Genomic DNA, 21,164 nt, shown 5'->3' with positions numbered 1-21,164 from the left:
TGTTATTTTTTAAGTCATTTTAAATTTATTTTGTTTATAAATTTCACTTTTGTAAGATGTCCTTTTATGTTTCCATGTATATGTCCATTAACATTTAAGGTAAGATGTTAGCTCATGATGAAAGTTGGCTCTACAAACCAAAAGGTGAACCAACAATTTTTGAACAAGTAAATATTGAGTTAGAACCTCTTGATTTTTCTTTGGTAACAGAGATGAGAGAAATAGGCTTTAAGAAAACGAAGATGTGTGCAATAACAAAAGAATTATTTTTATATACCACTTATGCATTTTTGGTATTTTTCATCAGCTATATGACACGCGAGAATGTTGCTTTTTACCAAACTCGCAATGTGGAAGAACTATTTAACTTGCGATTGAGGCCAGGTGTATCATACCCAGATGGTAAAGTTTTTAATAGCGTAAGTTTTTTTTTTTTTTTTTTTCTATTGAAATACCCTAAGCCTATAGAACAGACAAGGTTCACATTATATAATATTTAATGAAACTCAACTCAAACACCATAAAAATGAAAAGTTGAACAGTTTCTTTGTGTATGTTTTTATTGGAAGGATAGTTTTTTTGTAATTTTAAAATTGTATAATTTAAATCAGTTTCTTAAAGTAAAAATTGTTTTTCAGACTTTAAGTGAGATATACTTTTAGTTAGAAATTTCTTCTACACTGGTTTAATGACAGGATGTTTTTTATTACTATCAATAGCTTTTATTTAAATAATTTGCAGTTAACATTTTATTTAAATAATTTGCAGTTAACATTTTAGCATTAGAAAGTATCAATAAGTTTTGAATAAGATTTATTTTAACAGTAGAAAATTTTGTCAAAATCATTATGAATGGATATGTATTTAATCTATACACTTCCAGATAAAAATCTGCAAGTGTATATAATTAAAAAAAAAGAAAAATTTTTTTTCTTTTTTTTTTTACTACTTTACTTACAATTGGTGTAAAGAAATACAGGAGTAGTTTGTCTAGAATATTATTAATCAATCAATATATTTCGATAAAAGATCTTACAATAGAGGTCATTTACAAATAGTTAAAAATAAATCTTGAGTAAATACCATGATATAGTATCAAAGTACAAATAATAATGATAATAAAAATGATGATATATTAACAATTATAAGAATATTAAGAAAATTATACAGTAACAAACCAATATCAATTTTAAAACAATAGTTGAATAATATGCACAGACAGGAAAGTTACAAACAGTTACTGACAAAACGTAACAACTTACCATGTAACTAAAGCAATAACTGCAAAAAAAGTAAAAATGATTTAATAAATATAATAATATCAATAATCATAATAAAAACAATAAAAGTAATATAAATATTTCTTTACAAAATAAACAAAAAATAAAATTTTCAACAACACACATACACAAACATTTAGTCACAAAAAGTATACAGTTTTCATAATAAATAAAAATAATCAAATTAAAAAAAAAAATCATATCATAATACCTAGCATCTTCCATCAAAATTAATAAAATTTAAAAATTATTCTTTTTTGCTTCTTAAAAATCAAGTTTTTTATTTTATTTTAATTCTTTTTAATTAATTTCCATTTTCGAATGTTTTTATCTTTTAACTTTAGTTGTTTTTCTTTTTTTTTTCTTTTCTCGTTTCTTTTTCTGTTTTTGTTTTTTTTTGTTAATTTGTTTAATTTGGTATTTAATGTTTTGTTTACGTTTTTTGCTTTTTTATTTCTTTCTTTTTCTTTTCACTCTCTTTATTTTTATTTTTGTTATTTTTCTTACTATTAAGAACACAGGAGAGATAAAATACCTTATATTATAATAGAGATAAAATACCTTATATTATAATAGAGATAAAATACCTTATATTATAATAGAGATAAAATACCTTATATTATAATAGAGATAAAATACTTTATATTATAATAGAGATAAAATACCTTATATTATAATAGAGATAAAATACCTTATATTATAATAGAGATAAAATACTTTATATTATAATAGAGATAAAATACCTTATATTATAATAGAGATAAAATACCTTATATTATAATAGAGATAAAATACCTTATATTATAATAGAGATGCGGTAGTGGTGTAGTGGTAAGAGCGCTCGCTTTGTAAGCGAGAGGTTCGGAGTTCGACTCCCACCACGTCCCTGGAAGTACCGCGCTCAACTTAGTTTCTCCGCGCAGCGGCCTTGCTCGGCAAGGTTCGTGTTTCGGAGTTAAAGAGTTGAGAGAGGGTTGCACCACGAATAACAACTAAAAAATAAAAAAATAAAAAAAACCACAAAAAAATGAGTAGCCTCCTCGATTGTAGTGCCCCCTCGGGCCTTGGGGAGGTGAATAATCTAAAAAAAAAAAAAAAAAAAGATAAAATACCTTATATTATAATAGAGATAAAATACCTTATATTATAATAGAGATAAAATACCTTATATTATAATAGAGATAAAATACCTTATATTATAATAGAGATAAAATATCTTATATTATAATAGAGATAAAATACCTTATATTATAATAGAGATAAAATACCTTATATTATAATAGAGATAAAATACCTTATATTATAATAGAGATAAAATACCTTATATTATAATAGAGATAAAATACCTTAGATTATAATAGAGATAAAATACCTTATATTATAATAGAGATAAAATACCTTAGATTATAATAGAGATAAAATACCTTATATTATAATAGAGATAAAATACCTTAGATTATAATAGAGATAAAATACCTTATATTATAGGAGCTATTCCTAAAAGACAAGGTAGTGCAACAAGTTTTTCTGAACCAATAAATTGTATCTAACTGATAGCTTGTTCCAAACTGATAAATTGGTATGATGTGCAAGCTGTAAGTTTTGTAACAATTTCTGACTTTAGATTCACCATTTCAGAGTCTGAATAGTTGGTTAGTCTATAATAGGATCAGCTTAAAGAATCGCTAACAAATGTGACAACATTAGCAAAGAATATCTTGTCATATCTTAAAGAGTTCACAACATAATCATATTATAATATAGTATTGCAATTATTAATATCGTAGTATAGTATAACTATGTAATTAATATATACGTATATATATATATATATATATATATATATATATATATATATATATATATATATATATATATATATATATATATATAAATTAGCAAAAACATTTATCTAGTTGTTTTTTTCAACAAATTGTTTATCAACCAGTAGGTTTATCTTCCTGATGAACCTACTGATGGAGAAACAATTTGTTGAAGAAACATCTAGATAAGTGTTTTTACTAATTTATTATTGCTCTGTTCTTTAAGAACATTGAGCACTCTATTTGTAGAATACACCAACATAATTTATATATATATATATATATATTTATTTATTTATATATATATATATATATATATATATTTATTTATTTATTTATATATATATATATATATATATATATATATATATATATATATATATATATATATATATATATATATATATATATATATACACAGTACTGGACAAATTGTTACAATACTTGTCAAAAATCTTGTTTTTTACACTTAAAACTGGTTTTTAATTGTCATGTTCAAAATATAAGCGCAAATTTAGCAAACATACATATACTGTGTGTTCAATTTCCTCATTGTGCATATGTTTTCAGTATTTGGTTGCACCACCCTTAGCTTTTATAAGCGCTGCAATTCTAATCAGCATACTTGCATAATATTTTGAAATTAGCTGTGTAACATTCCGGTTGTGAAACCATACATGATCAATGAATTTGATTAGGTCATGTTCATTAGCATTTATCATGCCATCTACAATGTATAGATGTCTAGGTCCTTTGAAAGATATCACGCTCCAAATCATGACTTTAGTCGGATGTTTGGCCTTCTGCACCAGACACTGTGGAAGAAATTCTTCTCCTGGTCTTCTTCTAACATAACAGCAATTGTTGTCCAATATTTCTAGTGTTGATTTATCAGAAAAACATACCTTAAACACACACATACACATATACAGTGGATTACACAGACTACTGTTATAGGCTTACAGTTATTACAATTAATCTTATTCTAGTAATTTAAATTAAGTTTAAATTAATTTTTTTGTTGCTAATCAAATTTGAAAATTATTTTTCTGGACAGTATGGAATTAATCAAACATTTAGACAACTCTCCGTTTTCCAGTCCTCCCCTGTCCACGTGGCAAATTGTTTGGCCCATAATAATCTTTTCTTCATCATTACAGTAGCCAATTTTGGTTTCTGTCTTGGTTGATATGCCCTCAAACCAGCTTCAATTTATCTTCTTTGCACAGTCCTTCTACTCATCTGAACACCTAAAGTATTCATTTCATCATGTCATCTTGCGGTTAGACTTAGAGAGTCTTGCCAAAGGTTGATCATCTTGTTGTGAAGATATCCCCTTTCTTCCGCATTTTCCTTTACATTTTGGAGTTACAGTTGAGCCATGCTGTATGTTCTTTTTTATGTTTGAAATGATGCTCTGAGTCATCCCACATTTTGAAGCTATCTGACATTGAATAAGCTCTATATTCTCCAAGAGAACTTTAATCTGACCTCTTTTACAGGGAGATAAGTCACTTTTTTTCCAATTGCTACTAAAGTAAATAAATAAAACAATTAAACAACAAAGACAATGTTATTTTGGTACATGAAGTTGATGGTCTGGTTTCAGGACCTCAAATCGAGTTATTTTTGGTGGCCTGACTGCTTGCAAAATTATCTCTGCCTAATTGGTAGAGATAATTTTGCAAGCAGAAATTCTCCAAAGAAAATGCCAAGAGAATCAAACTGAAAAAACTGGATTTTTATCATCAGAACAAAGTGAGGTCTCTTCCTGTCATGATTCTGACTATTCAACAGACAAAATTAAATCAGGTACTAGTGATTCAACAGTATTATCTAAAAAATTTGCAAAAGAAGTTACAGGTGTTTCTAAAATTATTTTATCTAGAAATATGATGCACTTGCTCTCTGACATAGTATTTACTTCTGGGGGCAGTTTGCCAGATTTTCCGCGTTCTGAATATCCCATCAAACGTGCAAAAAAGAAGGCAGTAAGTACAAGTGCAGCTAAATATCGAAAAAATATAATAATAATAATATAAATAAATATAATAAGTCTTTTTTTTTAAAAATTAAACTTCCAATAAATAATTTTCCAATTATCCAAAAAAACTAAATTTCCAATAATTGCATGCTTTGATGGAATAATTTTGCAGGATATTACTAACGGTGGAAGATAAAAAGAGATCGTTTTGCTGTTCTTGTAAACATCGGTGGTGATTTAAAGCTTCTTGGCATTCTGCCAATCAAACATGGTACTGGAAAATCTCATCATGATACTTTAGTAAACAAGAGAAAAACAGATTGAAGAAAATTTTCAATTTTGCAAATATGCACTTGCCAATTTAGTATTTCCAAGTGGTGATTATAAAGAAGTATTAGAATTTATACTCACCTACTTATGTTTAGATGTAAGCTTTAATTTTTATGCTATGGGATCAGTTTCACATGCAAGTTTTTTAGCTAAGTCTATTTATTATCTTAAAATTCAAGTTTTAATATTCAGTTGCCCTACCAATTGACAGCTATTTTACAAAAAGAAATCAGTAGAATTTATTTCTATATTTTATACTGTGTGGTTTTTGCGTTTTTCTTAAGTTTCCTCTGCAATATTGTAAGATATAAAAGCATACTGGCAGATGGTCCAGTATAAATTTGGGTCAAATCTTATGATCCATGAGCTAATAATGTACTAAAAGCAATGAAGAAATATTGAAATCAATGGAGAGACATATCTGATATTTGAATCAAACCTTGGTTCCATTATGTCTCGCATATAAAGAATTCTAAGATGATGAGAAAGAAAAAGTTGCAAAAATTCTTTTCTCACAACCTGTTCCTACACACTATGAGAAGTCTGAAAATTTAACCCTTCTGAAAGATATCTAAACTTCACCCTGGAGAAACTGCCTAGTTTGTCACAGTTGGTTGGTAGGAACTAGTGGTTTTTTTTTTTTTTGAGTCTGTTAAATTTGAGTAAAGAAGATGATAAACCCTGGCTAAACTATCCTTTATCTTTCTGGGGCTTTATCAACCAATTTAAAACTTTCATTGAATTTGTTCACCGACTATATGTAGTCAACGAATGCTCTAAACGGGCAGTTAAGCTTGTGTCAGAGTTTGTTAATTCTATTTACAATGAAGAAGACAGGCAAGATATAATGTTTGCTGTTCAGCAAAGTAGGGATCAATTTAGTTCAAAAAAGTACAAACAACGAAGAATGACAAAAAAAAATGATGCTTTCAAAGCATAATTTGGAGAATATTTATTCGGTTTTTCACCAAAAATATGAAGAAAAATTTGTTGAGTTATAGCTTTGCAAACTGTTTTTGAAGAAAATTATTTCTTGATTATTTACTAATTTATCATTGTTGAACTTAACAATGTTGTTATATATTTTTCTCAGCTGAAAATTTACTTTTTTACATTAATTATCCCAGTCTTATCATCCATGCCTTCTTTGTCCCTTTCTGTTTATACTGTATATTGTATATTATTTAAGACAAGAAAAAAAAGGCTTCTTGAGACTAAACAAATTAAAAAATTTTTCTTAAATTGCATATTTTGCAGCGCCTATATGAAAATCTAATCAAACTTTATGTAAAAAAAAAAACTTTAAGGCAAATAGTACATAAACATTCTGAAAACAATAAGTAAAATGGATAGAGGGGTGGGGGTGGGGGATGTGGGACAAGGAGGAAATAAACGCTCTGCTGCCCACCTCCTATATGGGGTCCTTATATGAGAAATTATTTTTAAAATTCAATTTTGGCTTAAATTTATTTTTGTAAACAATAGTTGAAATAAATAAATGAAATTTTGTCATCGAAAATTTGAGAGGTGAAAAATTGGTCAATTGATATATCCATAAAATTACCTAAAATTAGAATGTTTCGCCCATTTTTCAAGGGTCAAACCAATGCATTTTTTAAAAACTTAATTTTGCAACCAATTTCAAATTAATATTTAGGCCTTATAGAGTTCATAGAAAAAAAATTGCTGTTTTATTTCAATGTTTAAGGTATTTGGTTAAAAAAGTGGGGGTTTCGGGGCATAAATTATAAAAGTGGGGACTTTAAAAATGGGTTTCAAAAAACTTTTTTCAGCATAAAACTATTTTTATCCAATTGGTTAACTAACCCAGGCGTTTGGAATTTATTTGAAAAAATTGTTGAAAAATGACACATCCATATATATATATATATATATATATATATATATATATATATATATATATATATATATATATATATATATATATATATATCCATATATATCCATATATATCCATATATATATATATATATATATATATATATATATATATATATATATATATATATATATATATATATATATATATATAACTCTTATATGTTGTCCAAGACCAATGCAAGACCGGATTTTTTTTTTTTATTAATTGATAGACTGCCTGCCCCAACCAAACCCTCAGTCGATGTAGCAGCACTCCGTTGCTGGTCAGGCTAAAAGATAGTAGATGTAGCAGCACTCCCTTGCGAGTCAAGATATTTGTCAGTTGATATAGGAGCACTCCCTTGCAAGTCAGGCTATAAGATAGTCGGTGTAGCAACACTCCGCGCATGATTTACAGTAAAAAAAATTAAAATAAAAACATTGTTTATATTGTAAAAAACATTCAGAATGTTTTTAAAAACATTCAGAATGTTTTTAAAAACATTCAGAATGTTTTTAAAAACATTCTGGTCAATTAAAATTGCGTTTTTGTGGGTTTTTTAAAAAACGATTAATTTGTAATTAAATTAATGGTTTTGACATTTGTCCAACACGCAAATGTTGGACAAAAGTCAAAAGTAATTAAAAGTGACGTATGTGTTAAATTAAAAGTAATTAAAAGTGACGTATGGCGTAAGAATCACTTTTTTCCTTCCGTGCTTCCCAAATGCAACAAACTATATATATATATATATATATATATATATATATATATATATATATATATATATATATATATATATATATATATATATATATATATATATATATATATATGTATGTATGCATATACATTCATTGAAAGGTTCTGGTCCAATGCCTTGTTTTTCTTTTTAGTAGCCTCGTATAACAATTTTGTGTTTCAGAGTTAAAAGTTGAGAGATTTTTAAATCAAATTGAAAAAAAAATCTAACCTCGTTTTTTTTTTTTTTTAATTTTTTAACTGTTATTAAATACCTTTTACATATTTTGTTAAATTGTTGACAAAGATTAGAAGTTAGACCAATTATTTTGATGCCTTTAGCAACTTGTTCTGAATGTTTCTTAGGAGTAAGCATAGTGCAAGTCAAAAAATTTACAAATACTAACAAAAGTAACAAGATTTTTTTCTAATAAATCTGTGATGATGGAGAAAAGTTTGTTCATATTAAATTTTGCATAACTTTTATGTTTAACCCTTTTTTTATCATTTGCAAAAGAAAATATTGGTACATTATATATATTAAATAAATACATATATCTTAAGTTATATGAATTATTTTTTGAAGTATTTTTGAGCAATAGAGTCACATTTGAGCAATAGAGTCACATTTGATTCTAGCTATTCTCAAAATAATATTTTTAGTTCCATTGAGGTTTGAGAAACCATACCAATATGAGGTGCTGTTGTGTATCTACTATCATCAAGTATACCAAAGATAAAGTTATATAACTATGAATGTTATATAACTAGGAATCATATACTGAATAAAATATACTATAAGAAAAATTAAAAAAGCGTTTGTGCTAATGCTATTTGCAAATAAAATTGAAAAAAAAAATTTTATTTTATTTATTTAGTGTTTTATTTATTTGGATTAATATTTTGCATTATAGATTCAATCATCGCAAGATTTTTGGCCATGGATGGAGGAATTTTTTCTCCCACAAGTTTACCCTGAACCTTGGTTTACTTTGAGTGATTTCTATGCAAACAATACAGATAAGAAAAATTTTCCTGGAAAACTGTTTTTAAATGATCTAACCTCCAAAGTTGTAAATGGAATTAGAATTCGACAGATTCGTGTACAACCACGTAAGATCAGAAACATAATTTCATATAGTTTTATAATCTTTGCTGTTATTATTTTTGCCTCATATCATCTTTATCATTATTGTCATTGTTATCATTTTCATTATCATTTGTTTTTGTCATTGTTCACATCTTCATCATCATTAAAATATAAATGAGATAAATACTTTAAAAACTAATGTATTTGCAGCAAAAGAAATAAATTGAAAATACCAACCATACATTATCTACTTTATATTGCATGTGTTTTTGCAAAGTATATATCATACATGTTTTTGTTTATGTCTAATCCTCTAATGTCAATGTCAGATCCTTGGAGAAATAATTGATGCAAAATATATTGAGAAATAAGGTAACTTTTACAGGATTAAAAATGAAATATTTGAAGATTTAAAAAAACGAAGGTGGTTCAAGCAATTTCTTGATCAAGTTGAGAGGAAACAAAAAAAACTTTACATGCTTCTGGTATGTTATGATGTAGGTCATTGACCGTATCATCTACATTATAAACCTCCGCATTGGTCAAATAGGTGGATGATGTGCGTTTAAAACAAATGAAAAGATAACTGCAAGAGGGATGAATTTTATTTTTAAAAAAAAGCAAGAAAAAGGTAAAAAGCAGGTAAAAATCAAAACTAAAGTATGAATGTATAAAGAATAATATTCAGATGATTGGCTTGGCAATTTTAGTAGAAAATAAAAATGGTAGATATAGGAATATAAGTGTATATATAAGAAAACATAATAAGAGAATGAATAAAAGATTATACAAGAAACCATGTGTTACAAAAAGATCCAAGGATTGTGAGTATTGAAGAAGTGCATTTTGGGAAACCATTCAAAATTTTTATGCAGTAAAACACAAGCATTGAAACAACAAGTTTTACTTATAATATTAGTAATATTAAAAAAAAATTCATTGTTTTTGTTGTCATCATCATCTTATTAAATCAGTATTAGGAATAATTATAAATAATTTAATCAACTTTAATTATAAACAATAATTTAATAAGTTATTAAAATATGAAAAATAAAATTTAATTTCAATTTGTTTGATAGATTCCTGCATTAAAGCTGTATCTATTGCTGATTATGTAAGACAAGATTGCTTATCTCGATATAATCCTGATGTTGAAGAAACCAGAGATTTTGATTTCAATTGGACACTTCCAAAAAAATACAAATCTCTTATCAACCCATCCACAATGCCTTGGAGGTATCAAACATGGCAAGAACTTGATGGTTATCCATATGCAGCTGATTTAGACACATATTATGGTGGAGGTTATGTCATAGAAATTTTTCCTAAATGGAAGAATCAGGCTATATTGGATCAAGCAAAAAGTTTTAGGTGGGTTGATAGGCAAACTAGAGCTATAATCATTGAATTTGCTTTATTTAATGCTGCCACTAGTTATTTCAATATGGTTACAATGGTCTTGGAATTCCCTGCTTCTGGAGGAGCTGTTCCTAATTTCTTTGTACTTACTTATAAGCTGTATGCTTCAACAAAAGAAACTAGTATTGCTATGTTGGGTTCACAAATATTGTTTATTTTGATAATGTTAGTGTTTACTGTTCGTGAGTGTCGTTTCTTATATCGGACTGGTCTGAGGTACTTTCTTGAATTTTGGAACTTAGTAGAGGTTGCATTGATTTTAATTTCAGCTGCTGTTGTTGGTTTTTTCTTTTATAAAGGTATTATAATTATTTTTTATTGTTTCATTATATGTCATTTGTTTGTTTCATCTTTATTTATTTTTAAAGATTTTTAAGAGTTATTTAAAACTTGTTTAATTTTTGTTTAATAAAGATCATCTAGCCAAGGTGCTGTTGCAACGATTGCCATCTAAGAAACCACAGTCATTTATCAACTTTCAGTTTGCTTCTTACTGGGATCTAATGTATATATACATTGTGTCACTCATTGTTTTTTTTGTAACTTTGAAATTCATTAAAGTTTTGCGGTTTAACCGTCGTGTTTCCATGCTTTCTTCTACATTGAAAGCTGCATGGTATCCTTTATCAATGTTTGGAATTGTTTTTTTCATCATTCTGTGTTCTATTGTATCTTCAACTAGTATTGTGTTCGGTATACAATTTTCATTATTGAAATAATTAAGTCTAAATTGCAATATAACTATTTGATTATATACATATATATATATATATATATATATATATATATATATATATATATATATATATATATATATATATATATATAAATTAGTAGAAAATCACTTAACAAAAGTTTCATCAATAAATATTTCCTGCCCTCTAATAAATTACATAAAATTTTTAATCAAAATACAGTTAAGTTAGCTTCAGTTGCACAAAAAGTATGGAAAGAATTATAAAAGGTCACAATAATGCTTTGTTAAACAAACAAAAAAATCCTAAATGAAAAAACTACATAAAATTGTAACTGTAAACAAAAAAACAATTGTCCAATGAGTGGAAGTTGTTTATCAAAAAATGTGGTATATAAATGTGTTGTTTCCTCTAACAATGTACCTGATAAACAATATATTGGCATAACAGAGGGTGAATGGAAAAAATGTTTTGCCAATCATAAGCAATCTTTTAAAAACAAAAAGGAAACAAAAAGGGACCATGCTGTCAAAATATATATGGGAATTAAAAGGTAAAAATATCGATATTTTTATACTGAATTGGTCCATCCTCAAAACAGCGCCTGCATATAACAATATTTCCAAAAAATGCATACTATGCCTACAATAAAAATTTGAAATAATTACTCATGCAAACCAAGAATGCTTATTAAACAAAAAATTTGAATTAATTTCTAAATGTAGGCATGAAAATAAGTTTCTCTTAAAAAACTATAAAAATAAATGAGCTCAAATAATAGTTACATTAAATCCCACTTTTGAAAAATATTTTTTTTTTTAAAGTATTTCTAAAGAATTCTTTTTATAATAGCGTCAGCAAATTCCACAAATGTGTGAAAACTTACAGTAGTTAAGCGATTTGCGACTTCCTGTAGTTTAATTTTTGGTATAAATTTAAGTTTTATTACACAGTAATGAAACACAGTGTTAAATAAAAAAAAAATTTTGTCAAGTGATTTTCTACTAATTTATAATTGCTCTGTTCTTTTAAGAGCATTGAGCAGTCTATTTTGTAGAATAAATTTTAAAGTTGTTTATATATATATATATATATATATATATATATATATATATATATATATATATATATATATATATATATATATATACGTATATACATATATATATATACACATATACATATATATATATATATGTATATATGTATGTATATATATATATGTTTATGTATACGTATATGTATATATATACATATATATATATATATATATATATATATATATATATATATATATATATATCAATATATATATATATATATATATATATATACGCACACACAGGTATAAATGATTATAACTACTAAAAGTTAGTAATGTCTTTTTTTGCAGGAAAATAATCTATCTGTTCATGTTTTGTTTTTTACCATTTAATAGCACATTTTATATTTTAAAAGAAAAAATAATAATATACTATTTTAGATGGTAATAATATTTCATATACCTATAGTAAAAATCTTCAACTTACTGTTTGTGGTAAAAAAACGCCTCTTAACTACTCTACGACATATAGCAAGACAAAATTAAGAACAGATTATGTCAAAACGTATTAGTTTTATTGAGAAAACTAATTTTATTTATCTTTTTTAAGATACCACAAAAACACAAATTAAAAGACTAGAATATTTTTAAAAACATTCAGAATGTTTTTAAAAATATACAGTATGTTTTATTTATTTATTTTAAATAAAAACACTCTGAATGTTTTTAAAAACATACAGAATGTTTTTATTTTATTTATTTTTTTTTAAATAAAAACATTCTAAATATTTTTCTTTTATTATTTTTAAATGAAAACATTCTAAATGATTTTATTTTAACTTTTTATTAACTATCTTATAGCCTACTACTACAAGGAAGTGCCACTACATCGACTTAGGGTTTTGTTTCTATCAATTAATTAAAAAAACTTTTGAAAGTTTTTAAAATTTTTTTCTTTTTTTTTTATTAATTTTTTTTTAAAAAAAGATATAAACTTTTCATTTTATGGAAAAACTTAAAAACGACCAAGCATGAGTATATATGGTGATATATGGTGATATATATAGTGACCATGTATAGACATATTTTTACCAAAAATGTAAAAGGTAAATGTATATATATTTACATTTACTTTTTACATTTTTGGTAAAAATATGTCTATATGTATAGACATCATCACCGTATATATCAATTTTGATGGTAAAAAAATGAACATATTTATTAACTGCTTAAGGTATTCTGCATAAACATTCTAGTATAGATTTTTGAATCCCTTTTTGAATCGTATCACTCGAAAATAACGTAGATGAACTAAATTCCAATGCTTACAGAAACAAGTTGAGGGTGGTGTCACTGTGAGGATAGTGAGTGGTGGTACATTTTGAGGTAAATTATTGATACTTAGAGGTAAATAATAAATTCCTATTGACCTTTCTTGCATTTAATAGATTGACATAGATATAAGTTTGTGTTATTTAATAGACTGTGTTGTTTTATTTAATAGACTGTGTTGTGTTGCATTTAATAGACTGACATAGATCTAAGTTTGTGTTACATAGTTTTCTGCCTATGGTAATAAATGTTTTTTGTCTAGGCACTGTTGCAACTCCTTCAGTCTTTAAAGCTGTCTCCTCATTATTGAGGAGACAGCTTTAAAAGGTTCTGAGGTACACTGGTAGTAACATTAACTGAACTCTGTACTAGAGCATATCATAGTTTTTGAAAATTGAATTTTGCTTTGCATAACTAAAAAAAGAATGAGGTTTAACATTTAAAGTTCAGAACCAGTAATTAAAAATGTTTCAGCAACCTCGAAATTAAAGACATTGTTTTACCAAAAGCCCAGTAGAACAAGGAGGTGCGCAGTGGGAGGGGGTGATAAAAACTAAAAAAATTAAAGTTTTTTTTTTTTTAATTTTCAAAAATTTGAAAAAACGTCCTCTATTACTAAAAAAGTGATTTAATTTTTTTTAAAACAGCAAACAAAGATGTCACCTCCCCTCCCTACTCCCTGCTCACAGATGAAACGGTACAATAATGTTGTTATTAAACTAAAAACAAAATGCTTTTTATAGATCCAGGAAACGTATCTACTGGCGCATTAAAATACAGTACAATATTACAATAAAAATTATTTCTTAAACATTATCAAGTCAATAAGGTTTTGTTTAGATAGATTACACAACGTCAACTTCTATGATAACTCTTGTTCTTTAATCCAACTATCTCACCTATCTTCTGTAAAGATATTTGAAAAAAATTGCTTTAGTTTTGATATCTGGTGTCCTTCTTGGTCTAAAAGGTAGATCTTCTAGTTTTATGTTTTCATCACCTTCTCTTATTTCAAGAGTTTTGTTTATACTAAAACTTCTTTGTTCTCAGAACAAAGCATAGTTTGAAAAATAGACTCAGAAAAGGCATACAAAGCAGACCAGGTAATAGTTGAAAAGACTATAGTTGGAATATCTAGTTACTAGTGTTATCCAACTATGCTTAACTTTGATGTTAAACCAGACACGATACTACAATATACTCTACAAGTTTCAGAAGATTTTTGGCTGCATTGCCTTGAAGACTGTGACAAGATACCCAAATTCTACAGATTCTTTGGCTGTTGTTAGCCATCTGGCTATATTAATAGGGCCAATCTCAAAAAGTCCTAGTTGATGAGGAACATAAACACCTCATATAGCTTAACTATTTGATAACCATAATACTGATCTGTAGGAAGGTCTTTTACCACATCATTACTCAAGTTATTAAGAGGCTCACCAATTTCCAACTTAGTAAAAAAAGGGTTAGTTTCAAGATTGGTTGCTTTATCAAGTAAGTAAGTGTATGCTAATGTTCCTCATTTCAGTATGCTCAATTCTGATTCTTTAGCTCATGTGTAATGAAATAAATACTTCCTTTCATCAAGACAAACAATGTAATGCTCTTCTTTAACTTTAGCGGGTTACTATCTGTCTGAGCCATTTACAGTTAAAAATACTCTATACAGATCTTTTTGTTCATCAATAAATATCTTTTTACCTTTTTCAATCTTTTTGACTCCATCAAATCAGCAAGCATAAATTGACTCCATCCAATCAGCAAACATAAATTGACTCCATCCAATCTGCAAGCATACATTGACTCCATCCAATCAACAAGCATAAATTGACTCCATCCAATCAGCAAGCATAAATTGACTCCATCCAATCAGCAAGCATAAATTGACTCCATCCAATTAGCAAACATAAATTGACTCTATCCAATCAGCTAGCATAAATTGACTTTATCCAATCAGCAAGCATAAATTGACTCCATCCAATCAGCAAGCATAAATTGATATGAGCTAAGAGTTCCAATCTTTTCTCAAAGAGCTAAAAAAAATGTGGCAATAGTTTGTTTACCTGTAAAAAAATATAAGAAATGTTTTATTTTTATTTATTATTTTTTTTATTTTTTAACTAATCAAAGAAAAAATAAGTATTATAATAATTACGCTTGCTAAAATATTTATTATATAAAATTTCATTTTTAACATTACTTATACCTTTAGTATATCCACTCATACGTTTAATAAAAACCAGTTCATTATTCTGTATTTTTTTCTCCCGAGGACAGATACAATTACATTTATATAATAATGCATTTACAATCCACTAGGTCAAATAGTTTGTCAATGATGAAATTAAACTTTTTTCTTATAAATTTACTTGCTCTATTTTGAGAAATCAGACAAGCTTTGTTCCAGGCGTCTTTGAGTCTTTTTACTAAACTATGCTTTAAACTAGTTACAGGAGGCACAAATAAAACATTAGCCATTTTTCTGAAAGTTTATGTCAATATCCTAGATCAACTAAAAAAAATACTATAGTTAGCTCTGTTTAGTTCACTTGTGTCACTTAGAAAAATACCATATCTTAAGACATTTCTCAGTGTTGGCAGTTTAGCTACTGGTAACTCTTTCCAAATATATATGTGGCATTAAATATTTATGTAGCATTAAAAGCATTTTTTCTTCTTGTTCCAGCAGCCATTTTATATTTAATAATATTATCTAGTAATTTTAGTTTGACACAAAGCACTTGTCAATATTAGTTAGACATGTAATAAATATTAATTTGTGTTTTAAATTTAGCAATAATAAAATCAAAATTGATAAGAAATATAATCCTGGTAAATTCTACCATTCTTATATAACAAATAAAATAAATTAAGAAATTAAAAATATGCAGTAGTATAGTTTTAAATATAAAGAATTACAAAGAATTAATTAATAATACAGAGAACAATCCTCTATCTCTTTTCATCCATCAAATCTCTCTTTATTTACTAAAAATTATATTTTAACTATATTGCGTTATTTTACAGAAACTGTTCATTCATGCTTAAAATATTTTTATTCATCAAGTTCCATTACAATGTTCAATCAATTTCTTACAATGTCACAAGTGCCATAGATTTCTTTTCATTCTTTTTTTTTTTTTTTTTTTTAACTCTCTGTTCCCTTTCTCTAAATTGAATAGTGGTTGACTTGTTTGAAATGATTTTGTTTAAAAAGTATTTTTAAATGTCATGCTTTAAAAAAAAATTTATATTTATTACTCTTTATATTCTCTTTACTCTTTATATACAACAGGAATTATTTCAAATAAATATTCATTGTTTGTTTTGGAATAAAACAATGAATATTCGTTGTTTTACTCTGAAAATTTTTTTAATTAAAAAAAATTAATAAAATTTTTATCATTAGTGAAATTTTTTATTAAAATATTTGCAATAAATCCCTGTGCTTATTCGATACTGTTTCAAACCCTAGAAAAACTTTCTCACTTGGTAGTTATTTCTTATTAGTTATATTCTGTGTAAATTTATAATAAATTTTTAGGTTTGTTGTTGGATGGATATCAGAACCACTTTAAAACAGTTGCATCCATTATTTCATTATTGTTGGGAAAATTTAGTTATAGTCAATTTGAAAATGCTCACTCTTTTCTTGGTCCTATATTTTTTTTTGGTTTCAACGTCATGGTAAATTGGATAATTATGAACATGTTTATATCTATTCTAAATGATGTTTTTGGTCAAGTTCGTAAAAACCTTAAGTACCAGAATAATGATTATGAGATGGTTGATTTTATAATGGCGTTTTTTAAAGGTTTTTTATTTATTTTTTTATTGCAATTTTTAAGTTTATTTTATTTGTATATAGTATTTAATAATTTTAATTATATATTATCGTTATTTTTTATTTTTTTATTTTTTTTAACTGCCTAAGGTCACTACTTTGGGGAGGTCACTACTTTTGAGCTTTTTTATATTCTTTTCAATTATTGTTGCAACCCTCTCTCAACCACTTAAATCCAAAATATAAGCCTTGACAAAAAAGGCTGATGAGCAGAGAAGCAAGTTGCTGTACTAATAGGGGCGTAGGGAAAGCAAACCTATCTTAAGAAAAAGTTCTTAAAAAATGAATTTATCTCGAATTTTATCTGATTTTATCTGATTTTATATTATTAATCTCGAAAATGACTAGATAAAACTAATATTTGAAAAAATTAAATTGAATTAAAGAAAGAACTAAAGCATGTCTCAAAAATCATATAAAGACAGGATAATTTATAAAAAAGCTCAAAAGTAGTGACATTATGATGATAATGCATTGTTTTCATTGTTGCAACATGATTTTTAAAAACAGGCGATTTAACTCAGTTTCTTGAGGAAGTTTAAATATTTCAAAATGGTTTTTATACAAAACTAATTTTTCTTATTTTTTGTTTTACTTTTAAGTATAATTTTTTTGCTAACCTTTAGATTGGCTTGGATGGTATTTTTTAAAGGAAACAAAAGTCATATTAACAAAAGATATTAAGGTTATTGAAAACAATAATCTATTGTCAGTTTCTTCTGTAATTAAGTCAAAGTTGAACATGAAACATATTTACACTAAATTCAATAAAGGTAACAGTTGGCTTACTTTTTCTTTTCTTTTTTCTTCTTTTTTTTTTTGAGAACAAAGTGTGTATAATACAATAATACATTCATACACACAGATATACATACATACATACATACATACATACATACATACATACATACATACATACATACATACATACATACATACATACATACATTCATACATACATACATACATACATACATACATACATACATACATACATACATACATACATACATACATACATACATACATACACACATATAAAAATATACATGCATACATACATACATAATTATATAATTATATACATACATTATAATAGTTTCCTATAATTCTTATAATGAGTTGCAACAATCGTAATGAGTACTTGATGTCTTCTTGGATTATAATTCACTACTGAATTCTCATGGAAACTGTAAATACAATTTAATATCTGACTTTCATAAGTTACTCTAGATTTCATTCTTTGCCTCTATAAATCTCTTATTTGTCCTTGTATGGAATAATGTTGTTATTTTTGGGCTTGTTATTCTAATGAGGCTCTTTATCTTTAGGACAAGGTTCAAAAACATTTTATGGATGTTTTTGGACCTGTTTTAAGCTTGAGCCTTCATCCCATAAGGTTGCATAATTTTCTCTTTTACATATATTATCATGGTGGCTGTTTAAGCAAGATAACATCACTTGTTCCATTGAGCAAAACTTAATCTTGAGTGATTCGTTGTTCAGCTAAGTTGCATCTTTTTGTAATATTTCTTGTTCTTTTACTTTTATTAATCTAGTTCTTTTCCTTGACTTTTGGGGTTTTCGAATTCTGTCCATGTGTTTCTGACTCATACAGTTGTTTTTTAAGTTTTCAGCTAACCGCTTTCTCATTCTAACTTTTTGCTTTTTCTTAACTTGTATTTTATTTTTGTTTATTCTATTTTTATTTTGTTGGATTTTAATTTCTTTGAAAATAAAAAATTGAGTTTAAAGAAATAAAATTTAAAGAAACTTACGTTTTTGCATCAAAAGTGTTGCTTTTCATTGTAGGTTACTAGAATCGATATAATTTGGCTGACAAAACAAAAATAAATTTCAACATGTATTAAGTCATTTTGGTTATAACAACTTGTCTATGTAAGCTTCCAAAAACTATCAATTATTGATCTTTATCCAAAATTAATGTTTGTCCAAATCAATGCTCAATTTATATCAATTTTAAGTCTGAAGATGTCAAATGACTTTAAAATAGAAAAAGATTTACAGACAATAGCTAGTTAATTTTTTCAAATTATTTAGTGAAGGGTATTCATTTTTTTTTGAGCAAGATAATTCTTAAGTAGTCATTCCATTTACCTGCGCATTCTCAAGTAAGTTACCGAGTACATCTTTAAAATTTAATAAACAACTCCATACATTAATTCCTTCATTGTCGCAGTTTATATAAACAAAAAAGAATTGTTGATAATAAAAACAGTATATAAATGATTTTAACTTTATATACCTTTGAGATATTAAAAAAAGCTTAGAAATTTTAGAAAACTTGTTCCCTAAAATTGGATTATTTGGTGTGCGAAAATATGGCAACTATCATACGCTAAATCTTTTTGAAACAAGATATCATATTTTCGTCTGTGCCGCTAAATCTTGAATAGCATACCATAATTTTCTCTTCGCTATTAAAGAATAATAATGCATAATTACACAGAATAAACTATAATCTACATATACCCAACTAACAAAAAACGTTCAAGAACGTTCAACAAGCGTTGCGAACGTTCAAGAACGTTCTATGAACGTTTATAGAACGTGCTCAAACGTTCGCAACGTTTGTCGAACGTACTTTAACGTTTTGTGTTATCTGGGTATAGGCTTATTCTTTATGTAATGCATTATTATTCTTTAATAGTAAAGGCTAAACTACCAGTGCTATTTAAAAAGGTTGGACATCAAATTAAACTGATGACATGCTTAATATAGGCACCTTCCCAATTCACTGGCACATATATATGTATTAAAATAAGATATTTTTTTTTTTTAATAAAAAGTTTATTTCAATAAATATTTTCTCACGTTTAATGTAAAATAAATTTAGTGAAAAATGAAATGCATTATGATGTCGATTCGAAAAATACTATTCTTGAGGAGAAATTTTCCAAATACAATTACTTGTTAAACGAAGATGAACCTGATGGTGAAATAGACGTAACGTTGAATAAGTTTGTTAATTGTATGAACATCCTCTATTTTGATGACGCAACATTGGTTAATAAAATGAATGAATTTGTAAAAATGGAAATTGAAAAGTAGCGAATAAACGAAATGATTAATGTGGACAAATCTATCAATGATACTTTATTTGTTGGAAATCTTGCTTTAGTTTTATCAAGGAAATACATTTTAATCTTACTTCGAATCATTTTTGTAATCATTTATTCATTTATAAACTCTTTTATTATCAAAACTCTTGTTATATGTTTTATACTTAAATCAAAAGTTTGTGATTTTCACAATTATATTGGTTAATTATATTAATTATGTTAATTATATTAGTTTCTAATTATTCTGATAATTAAACTTTATTCGTGTTTTTTAAAGTAATCAATGCTAAAATAATAACTATAATAATTATGAATAAATATCAATTTAAAAGATACAAAAATTTCTTTGTAAAAAATGTTACTGTTTACATGATAATTATTTAATAATTAAAGTGTAAGCCAAGAAACTATTTCCATAAATTATGCATACTTTATTTTAGGCCTAGAAATAAAGTATGCATATAAGAGTATATTACAGTTTGATCTTACAGTTTTATCGCAGACCGCGATAAGAAAACTGTAAGATCCTTTCAGTTACGCGTTATTGTTGGAAATGGTGTCGTAAAGTATAATATAAAAAGTCAAAAAGTTTAAGTGAAGCAGTTAAGTTAAGGTTAAA

The 21,164-nt window shown here is 26.2% G+C and overlaps 1 protein-coding gene across 3 annotated transcripts in view; it reads left to right on the top strand.

The window, feature by feature from the left end:
• The window catches only part of LOC100210397 (uncharacterized), a 105,339-nt gene extending 84,538 nt beyond the window's left edge, over positions 1–20,801 (top strand). For all 3 annotated transcript variants that reach the window (XM_065804166.1, XM_065804167.1, XM_065804168.1), the window contains 7 exons: positions 100–419; positions 8,955–9,153; positions 10,210–10,848; positions 10,964–11,242; positions 17,163–17,432; positions 18,089–18,235; positions 20,320–20,801. In XM_065804166.1, the coding sequence (XP_065660238.1) occupies positions 100–419; positions 8,955–9,153; positions 10,210–10,848; positions 10,964–11,242; positions 17,163–17,432; positions 18,089–18,235; positions 20,320–20,534 (2,069 nt within the window). In that variant the 3' untranslated portion in view covers positions 20,535–20,801. The remainder of the gene's footprint in view (positions 1–99; positions 420–8,954; positions 9,154–10,209; positions 10,849–10,963; positions 11,243–17,162; positions 17,433–18,088; positions 18,236–20,319) is intronic.
• Positions 20,802–21,164: the final 363 nt, after the last annotated feature.

The sequence above is a fragment of the Hydra vulgaris genome, chromosome 08, assembly GCF_038396675.1.
Source record: "Hydra vulgaris chromosome 08, alternate assembly HydraT2T_AEP".
NCBI classification, from domain to species: Eukaryota; Metazoa; Cnidaria; class Hydrozoa; order Anthoathecata; family Hydridae; genus Hydra; species Hydra vulgaris.
Note: the sequence above shows the minus strand (reverse complement) of the source record. Positions and strands in the feature narration are given on the sequence as shown.